General features: G+C 33.9%; 1 protein-coding gene across 1 annotated transcript; it reads left to right on the top strand.

The window, feature by feature from the left end:
* Window positions 1–8,079: 8,079 nt before the first annotated feature.
* Window positions 8,080–9,154, top strand: LOC131623403 (ethylene-responsive transcription factor 12-like). The gene has a single exon (XM_058894417.1). It carries the CDS (start codon window positions 8,494–8,496, stop codon window positions 9,013–9,015), a length of 522 nt encoding a protein of 173 aa, XP_058750400.1. The 5' UTR covers window positions 8,080–8,493; the 3' UTR covers window positions 9,016–9,154.
* Window positions 9,155–10,313: the final 1,159 nt, after the last annotated feature.

The following is a 10,313-nucleotide window of genomic DNA, read 5'->3' as shown; positions in this document are numbered from 1 at the left end:
TTTAAGTTTGGGGGAGTTTGATCAGTGGTTTTTACACATGTTTTGACCGTTGTTTTTAGTTATCTTTGAGTTATTTTTGTTAAGTGTTTTATTTCTTTATTCCGCATTTTATGCTTTGATTGTGTGTTTAAGTGTTTGCAGACTCAGATGAATGAAGTGGGGAAAATACGTGCGAAAAAGTGAAAAACTGAAGAAAAGCACATAAATTGGCCAAACGCGTCCCCAGACGTGTGTGGAAAGGAGAAAATCCCACCTGCTGGCTAGACGCGTCCCCAAACGCGTGTGAGAAGTGAAAAATCCATCTGCTGAAGAAACGCGTCCCCAGACGCGTCCCAGGCCTTGCGAGGAGAAGAAAGCAGCTCATCTGCCCAAACACGTCTACATACGCGTGTCAGCCCCTAGGACGCGTCCCCAGACACGTTTCAAGGGGAGAAAAATCAAAGTAATTCATGCCCTCTGCCCAGACGCGTGCCACTGCACCAGACGCGTCTCCACACGCGTGTGCACGTGATCTGTTGGGCCTTTTTGCCTAAAAAGCCCAGAAATGCTGAAATAAAAGAAGGAGAACGCGTTTGCACAAGGGTTGGACAATTTTGGAGGAGAAAAACACGGTAGAAGGCTGGAGAATTCATATTGCATGCAAGGATTGAAGATTTCTATGAGCTTCTTCCATTGAAGATTGGATTTCCTTCATTTATTTGTAATGTCTACAAGTAACAATATGTTTTCTATTTTTGTTATGAGTAGCTAAACCCCCCAATGCTAGGGGGTGACCCTGATTTTGATCTGTAATGGATAAATTTATATTTTTGCAATGACAATTTGGTTTGTTCTACATTGACTTGTTCTCTTACTGTTTTATTACTTCTTCTGTCGGACAAACAGAAATTGATTTTGTATGTTACAATTAAGTCGAACAAGCTGTTGTGCATGATCTGTTTGAGAACAAATTTTAGTAGATATTACCTAGGACTAGGAATACCCTTCAATAATCAGAATATTCTTGGTATTGGAAAGCTTAATGTCAACCATAATTTTCTATGGACATAGTGATTAGGTTGAGGGATTAAAGAATTATTACCTGAGGACTTGGGAATAATAAATCTTAAGAACTGATATTCAATTTGTCAGACTAGTTGTTGCAAGATATAGTTATATTTGCTACATGATCGAATCATTCACCGTCCCTAGCATACTACTCATATCTGTCTTCTTCATCCTTGATTTAATTATTTATTGTATGTGCATTTTATTCAAAATAAATCAAAACCCACTTTGACCTTTTGTTTAATTAAAATTGTTTTAAAACTTAGTATCGTCAAGCAGTCCTTGAGATTCGATATTTGGGGTTTCCCCATTACTACTATATAGGCATAATAGTACACTTGCTATTTTCCCTATCAGATATCTTCTATTCTTATTGAACTTCAGAGGCTCACAACATGAGTTGGAAGAAGAGAAAATAAGCTTTGGATCTTCAGAGCTTCAAGTCTTCAGAACCACGTCTTCAGAGTCTTCACCATTTGGTTTTCAGAATCATTTGTCTTCAAAAACTTGAGTCTTCAGAACTTCAAGTCTTCAGAGTCTTCAGAACCACGCCTTCAAAGTCTTCAGCACTTGGTCTTCAGAATGGTTTCTTCAGACTTTGTATCAGAGTAATTACTTCAGATATGTGAGCACTTCCTTTCAATGTATGAGAACACTTCTGATCTTATAAGGCTTTACCCTTGATGTATTTAGAATCTTGACTTTTGTCTTAGAAGCAACAACTTTTCTGATTAACAAGTCTTGACTTCTGATCTTGACGTGACAACTCGCTTATTGATTTCTAATCTTGAGGCAAAAGCTCTGACGAAATTCTTTCTTCTGATTACTTGTGACTTCTTGAAGCAACAGCTTATATGAGAAGCACACAATGACTTTACCTCTGATGAATATTTAATATTCTTCAAGAACCTCTGATGTTTCTTTAGATTCAGATACGAAAGTTGTTTCTGAGGCTCCTTGCTTGTTTCTGATGATTCTTTACGGATAACAATCCAGAATCTCTTAGAACATAGTATCTGCACACTCAAGAAACTGTTAGAAACTAAACTATTACATACAAAATATATGTATTATAATTGTCAAAAATCATAGACATATTGCAGAACTAAATCTTGTTCTACAGTCATCCATTATGGCCCTGGATTCTCAACCCATAATGGAGACCATTGGTCAAGTGCAGGGGGCTCATTATAAATACCCTCCTCCGCATGAGGGCCAGGTATTCAATTCTAAAACCCTTATTCACTTACCTCTTCACCCAAACTAACTTAAGCATTAGAGTGTCTATAGGTACACCCTCCTCCGTTGATTGTTCAAGCCTACAATGTGTTGTTGGCCACATATTTTTGATCACTGGTAAGATCAGGTGGTATATGGACACTAGCTGCTCAAATCACCTAAAGAAATAATAATTGATTGCCTTTGATTCTAGAAAGAGGACAAATATCAGATGTGCAGATGATAAGTACCTTAATGTTGAAGGAATGGAAATGTCAAAGTCAGAGTGAAGAATGGAAAAATGGTTCTAATCAAGGATGTTTGGCATGTTCCTGGTATGAAGAGAAATCTGATGAGTGTAGGTCAGCTAATTGAGAAAAGGTTTCTTAGTAACTATGAAGAATAATCTCTTGAAGTTGTATGATTCTGATCAGAAGCTGATTATGCAATATGAGCAGGGAAGCAACATCATATTCAAGGTGAATGTGGAGACAACTTAAACTAAATGCCTTAGTGTTGAAGGTGCTGAAGGTAACAGTGAGCTGTGGCACAAGAGATTAAGACATTTGAACTTTATAAGCTTAGGGCATATGAGTTCTAAGAAGATGGTACATGGCATTCCTAAGATTGTGATTCTTGAGGAGTCATATGAGATATGCATGAAACACAAGCAACCTAGATTTCCATTTGCATCAGAAGTGGCTCAAAGAGCAAAGTATACTTTAGGAGTAGCGCATTCTGATGTATGTGGACCATTTGAAGTACCTTCACTTGGACGAAACACGTACTCTAGGAACTCTTAGAACCTTGTTCTATAGCTACAATAAACCCTTAGTACATACCTTGTGTGATGGTTAGACCCATGGCTCCATGTTCGTGACGCCGAACCTTTGGACCTTGTTTGTGATTGATGCATAATCATGCATTCATGCATCCATGAAAACTCTTTTGCTCTTGGTTTTCAAGGAACTTAGAGGTCTTTCTTTGTGAACATCATAGGTACCATCATTATGGGTCTTGGAAAAAGGAACACCATGAAGTATAGCTTCAGGAATCCTGATATGCCATAGTTGAGAAAGCTAGGGTCTATGGTATCTAATCCAAAGGGTTTCAAAAGTCGTTATGGGAAGGGAAGCTGTTATCTATTCTCAAGACCAATGTTGAAGATGGAATTCTTAAGACTCTTGTCCAGTTTCATGATCCAGTTTACCATTGCTTCACATTCCCTGATTATCAGCTTGTTTCTACGTTGGAGGAATATTCTTATTGGGTTGACTTGCCAGTTTCAAATAAACTGCCTTTCAGTGATTTAGAGAAGGTTCCTGAACCTCATGTTATAGCATAAACTCTCCATTTGAAGATATCAGATGTGAAAGGTAATCTTACTTTCAAGGGAGGTTTCTAAGGGTTGACTTCTTAATTCTTAATAGGAAAAGCTTATACTCTAATTAATAAAGGAAGTATGGTTGCTTTTGAGACTATCCTCGCTCTGATCATCTAATGGTCTTGTGCTTTTTCCTAACATTAACAATTTTATTGATGTTAATGTCATTCGGATATTCATGATTGGTAATCCTGTGCCAACTTTACTTGGAGACACTTACCATTGTATTCATCATAGGACATTGAAAGAGGGTGGAGCCATCAATTGTTGTGCACCGTTACTATACAAGTGGTTTATTTCGCACTTGCCTCAGACCAGACTCTTCAAAAATAATCCAAATAAGCTCATGTGGTCTCAAAGACTTATTCCCCTTACTCAGGCTAACATGACTTGGTATAATCCTACTTATGATACTAAAGTGGTCATTGATAGTTGCGGAGAATTCTCTAATGTACCTTTTCTTAGTATACGAGGGAGAATTAACTACAATCCTATTCTTGCTAGGCGCCGGTTTGAATATCATATGATGAACAACCCTAACAACATTCTGTTGGCAGGTTTCTTTTACTTTAATGAAAAAAGGACACCTAGATATAAAGGATGAGGTTAAGCATGGTTGGCATAATATCCATAGAAAGGGTAAAAATTAGTTGGGGAAGAAATATGATGTTGTCTTTAAACTTTATACTCAATGGATTCAATCTAGATCTTACAAACTAAATGTAGGTTAGATAGTTAATCGGGTGATAGCAATAAATATGTTAGATAATTTATCGATTGATAGCTATAAATATGAATATAATAATTTTACTAAAAAATTAAAAAATTCATTTATTTATCATATTTTCTATATCATTATTTTTTTGTTTACGGATTATTATACTTTATGTATAAGTTAGATAGTGTATTTATAATTGATAGCTAGAGTAATGATAAACTTACACCATTTTTTGACACCCACACCGTCTTTGCATACATATATGTATAAATTCTATTTTTTAAATAATTTATTTTGCTTATAATTTTGTGCAGAAAGTATTCTATTTGATAAAATTTTTGGTGTAACATACGGTGTAGATAAAGTGAGTGTATAGATAGCATAGCTGCTATAAATATGCCTATAATACATGTGCTAAAAAATGATATGTATTCTTACTTTTCATATTAACTCGACAAAATCAAACAACCAATATAAAACCCTTTTCAAAATAAAAGAATCCAAATTTATATGTAGACTGAATACCTGAATTCATAGTTAATGATGTCTTAAGCAATTTGTGTTTGAACAAGTTCCATTTATGAACTTTATTACTAGAACATCATTAAGTTAGCTTTATTAAAACTTTACTCATTAAGTTATTATTGTTCAACTCCTCAAAAACTATTTTCTAGTTTTAAAAAAAATCGCCACAGACAACGTGGTTTCGTCGCGGTTGCATCGGTATAGGTATCGCGATATCAGTGGCGGAGTGAGAAATTTTAAGCAGTTTGAACAAAAAATTTACACCATTGATTATTTATTTATTTTAATTTTCACACCTTATATTTATTAATTTTTCTCCTGACTTTGTCTAAATATCGACTATTAGATTGGAGGAATATAAAGAAATAGAGGTTGAGCTCGGACGCGTGCCCGGACTAGCTAGGCCATGGAACCGCCCCTACAATACTTATTACAGTTGTTACAGTGTAAATTAATCATAATTTATTCTTTAATATAAAAATAATGATAACCGTATCAATATCAATATTTATTAAAATCGTTTTATCACAGCCGTTTTAACGATGGAAGACAGTTTTCAAAACCCTATTCTCTAGCTTATATGCATATATGAAATAAAATTTCAACAACAAAAACTAGAACACGTGTTTAGCCAATGACATCAAAGAGACTGTATTAAAAAAGTATTTATATTACTGTAGTTATAGGTGTAGACCAAAATAATGTCATGTCACCTATTATAATGTATTGTAAAAACATGTGCAGAGAAGTGGATTGAAGCTATGCAAAGAGACACAAGAAACAAACTAGAGTAAATAGTGTAGTGTTACAGTAGTAATCCCAGCGTTCAACAGAGGAAAATAAAGTGTGAAGAAATTACTATAAAGTTGCCGTCCTATCATATCATCGTCATCATGATGATAATGAATACAAAGTGAAACCAAAACAGGTCCCAAAAAATAATTAAAAATATTGTATAACTTTCTTTTTCTGCTTAAAAACTCACCTAACTTGTCCTCGTGCAGGGAGAGAATCAACAGAATACGGTCCAAATGAAATCATCCAAGTGCTTCGTTTTGCTGCTAAAAATAAAAACCAAAGAGAGAGAAACACACAAGAAACAAAACAAAATTACAATATTGAAGAAAATATTATTATACTAATTAAAAATATATTTGGAAAAGTACTTACAAGTGATTTTTGAGACAATAATTTTGCTATAAAATAAAAAATTTAAATATGATTTTAGTTTTATATATTCTAAAATATTAATTTTTTTGTTTTTAAATGTTTAAAATTTAGTTTTCGGCCCATTTACTATCATGCTATTTTATTTAATTTTTAAATATTTTTTACATGTGGTATTATTATTATTATTATTATTATTATTATTATTATTATTATTATTATTATTATTATTATTATTATTATTCTTATTATTATTATTATTATTATTATTATTATTATTATTATTATTAGAATGATGTGTTACAATCCTTTAAAATTCTTTACATTTGAAAAGAGTTAAAATTTCATAAAAATTCAATTTTAAAATAAAAAAAACCATTAATATTTAAATTAATACTATAAAATAAGAATGATAGATTATGATTGAAATAAAAAAATTATAAACTAAAAAATAGTATTTAAGAAAAAAAGCACCAACTAATAATAAATTAATATATAATATATAATAATAAATTAGTTAATATTAAAAATATATATAGATGGTTCAGTTAAGTTTGGATAGATTAAAAAAATAATCAAAAATTTTGACTTAAATCAAACGATTTTTACAAAATGACACTTAAATATAATCAATAATATTTGAATTTTTATATAGATTAACAACTAACCTTTATTTCATTAAATAAAATCGGTTATATGAATCAACTTTCATTTTTATTATAATGTTTATTTAAGAGTTTGTTTTTATCCAAATCATAAGTTTCGAGATATTTCTTAATAACTTTTTGTATTGTCTTTCGGTAATCCTTTTCCCCATATTGTTTGACTTCTTTGCATCTCGTCTATTTTCATTATAATATAATCTATCGGTCTTCTCTCAAAACGTCAATATTTAAGTCTATTGTCTACTATATTCTCTACTATAGATGTTAGACCAACATTCACTCTAATAATTTTATTTCTAGCTTTAATGTGTCGTATTTTACCATATATCTACTGTAAATCCTCATTTCTATTACATTTACTTTATTTTTATATTAACTTAACCGTTCAATATTTTGTCTCGTATAAAATCACAAATTTTTCCATAGTAAAAAATTTTAAATTAATTTACAGTTTTTATTTGATTTAGTTTGCATTTGAATATTTTTGTTTTACATATCCACACATATAATATTTAGAATAAGTTAATTAAGCTGGGTTCTGATCCCTAATTTCAATCTAGACCTAGTGATGGATATAGAGGAGGGCCAACATGATGCATGTACCTCTTTAATTTTTACAGGTGCATCATGCATGTACTCATATCAATTTGGTTTTACATTAAAATTGAGCCTTTGTTTTCCAACTATAAATCAACATTGTTACAGAATGATTTATTTTTATAAGCAAAGTATAATTTATATTTGAAATTTAATATTTTGAAAAGATGATTTTTATTTGAGTTAAGAAAATAAAAAGAAGAATTCACGTGACGGATGACGATTATTATTATTATTTCATCCGTATCTGTAGGCATACACAGTGTGGCCATCTGCTAGCTGCAGTCACTCACTCACTCACTCTGAATCTGAATCACCCACCCGCCCCTGACTTTCACCACTCACTGCACTCTCCACTTTACTCTACATTTTTATCTTTTCTTTTCTTTTTTTTATTACTTTTATTACATATTTATTCAACCAACACCAACAACAGAGCCCAACCAACACCACCAACAACATAGTCAAACACGCCAACGAGACCAGCCCATCTTCTCCCCCAATGTGGCCCATTTTTCACCTGTTCCCTGCAACTCAGACACCATTCCACGTGCTACTCTCTCTCACCTCTCCCCCTCATCCCCACTTTCTCCCTCCTCCAATCACATCCCTCCACCTCACCTCACTTTTCCCTTTCATTACGTCAACTCAAATTCCAACCTCTTTATTTACTCCTCTCTCAAATGAAACATCTCAATCCCAAAAAAACACCAACATTAAAAATTTATTTTATTATTCAAAAAATGTCAGGCGCCGCTCAGAATCACCGTACCACATCACTAGGGCTTACGTCATACCCCTACCGCCCACTTCCACCCACACGTCTTATCAGCTGGCGGCTCTCCCAACTGGTCCCACCACTTTCTCTCATATCCTTCCATCTCAACCGTCCATCCAATAACCTCAAAATCAACGGCTCTCCGTTATTTATCCAAATTTGTTCCCCACTATAATTTGGTGTGTCTATATATACAAAACATAATCACAAAGTGAAAAACATAAACCAAAGTGATAGAAGCAGTTGTGGTGGTGCCGGCCAGCCGACAATTACGGGAGCCAATGTGGGTCCCATCACTTTTATAAACTCAAATCACCTCTTCACTTCCCTTCACATCTTTCTTTTCTGTTTTTTTTAGCACCTTGTTGTGTTTGTTGTGTTTGTTTTCTCGTTCATGGCTTCTTCATCATCTTCTTCTGCGAACCGTGAAGGACACTACAGAGGTGTTAGAAAGCGACCATGGGGACGCTACGCTGCTGAGATTCGTGATCCCTGGAAGAAGACACGAGTTTGGCTGGGTACATTTGATACTCCTGAAGAAGCTGCACTTGCTTACGACGGCGCCGCTCGTTCTCTCCGTGGAGCTAAAGCTAAAACAAACTTCCCTCCGGCTCCGGTCCCCGGCGGGCTTTCTCTCGACCTCAACGCTCCTTCTACTGGCCTAACCACTTGGCCACCAGTTCCGTCACGGAGCTTGGTTCTCACGGAGTTTCTCCAAACCGGTATTCTCAAGGATTTCAACCCTCCTCAGCCTCCTCCCATCACCGCCGTCAGTGGACAGAGACGCAATGACGCTGCTCTTCCGGTTTCCACCAGAGTTCAGATGGTTGAGAACTCACCAACAGCGGCTTACTTGGGACTTGTCCGACGTGGGATCCCGATTGACCTTAACGAACCTCCACCGTTGTGGCTTTGAAAAACCCTAGAAAAAAATGTAGCGTAAATGAAACCCGTTGACGGCGTCGTTTTAGGTTCTTATCTATAATTAGTGTAATCTTGTCTTTTTTTTCTCTTATTAGCATCATAATTATCATGAAGCGGAGTATCCATCTAAATGTAATGTATCTAAGTCTATCTAACATTTTAGAAGAAAAAAAAATGAAATTTAGTATCTTATGATAATTTATTTTACTAATTTTCATATTAGTTGATGTGATATGAGTAGTGGTACTATATGCGTTATTGAGCTAGATTCTCACGTTGAAATAAATGCTAGGGGTTCACATCAAGCATTTTTTTATGACATTTTTTAGCTTTACTTGACAGAGTAGAAAATACTTCTCCTTTTGTTAGTATTTTATACCATTAATTATACTTATCATATGATAAAGATTGATAAAGATGAGGTATAATGTATTTAAAGTAATGGGTGTGATGGAAAAGTGTTCTAATTTTTGTTCAAAATCTTGAACTAATAGTAGTATAGTAAAGTGATAGAGTCGTGTTTTACGGTTTGGCGTTTTAGGAATGTTGGGCGGCGTGATAGACAACCGACGAGAAATTGACACCCATTTGATGCTGTTGGTTTTGGACCACCTTAGAAGAAACAACGGCTGGAAAGTGGATTCACGCGCGGTTTGGGAGAGAGTGGGTGTGGTTTCTGCTGGGAGCGGGAACTGCGATGTGAGCGTGTGGGTATCAGCATGATGGCATTCCTTTTCTAGTCAGAGATCTGGTTCTTATCATTTTGGCAGCGTGTATTTTCGTCTAATTTTAGACCCACTCGCTTTTCCAAGCGCGTCGAAGTATTTTTTATTTTTTTTTAATTTCAATATTTTGAGTTATTTATGATGCTTTGGTTTATTGTGTCATGCTCTTTATTTTTGTCTAGGGAAAGAGACACATCTTTACACCGATTGCATGTAAATTTTTTGAGTTAGGTTTATCGAACGATGAAAATTAAATAGTATTTGGGAAAGGAGTAGATAGTTCAAATTAATAATTATTTTAAATCTATACATTAAAACTACTCCAAACTAATTTTTATGAATATAACTATGGACTTAACGAGTATGTTGATTCAATGTTTACAATTTTTCTTCATAAATTGGTTTAATTTTATTCTTTATTTATATAAAATCAACACTTTCTAAAACTTATATGTAAAATGAGTGAAGTTTATTTTGTCCTCTAGGACTTTAGTTTCATTATTTGTCTAGTTTTGTATATTATTGTTTATATTATTTTGGTATTCAATCTCTTCTACGTTAAGTT

Source organism: Vicia villosa, linkage group LG1, assembly GCF_029867415.1.
Source record: "Vicia villosa cultivar HV-30 ecotype Madison, WI linkage group LG1, Vvil1.0, whole genome shotgun sequence".
Classification (NCBI taxonomy): Eukaryota; Viridiplantae; Streptophyta; class Magnoliopsida; order Fabales; family Fabaceae; genus Vicia; species Vicia villosa.
This window is presented reverse-complemented; position numbering and strand designations above follow the sequence as displayed.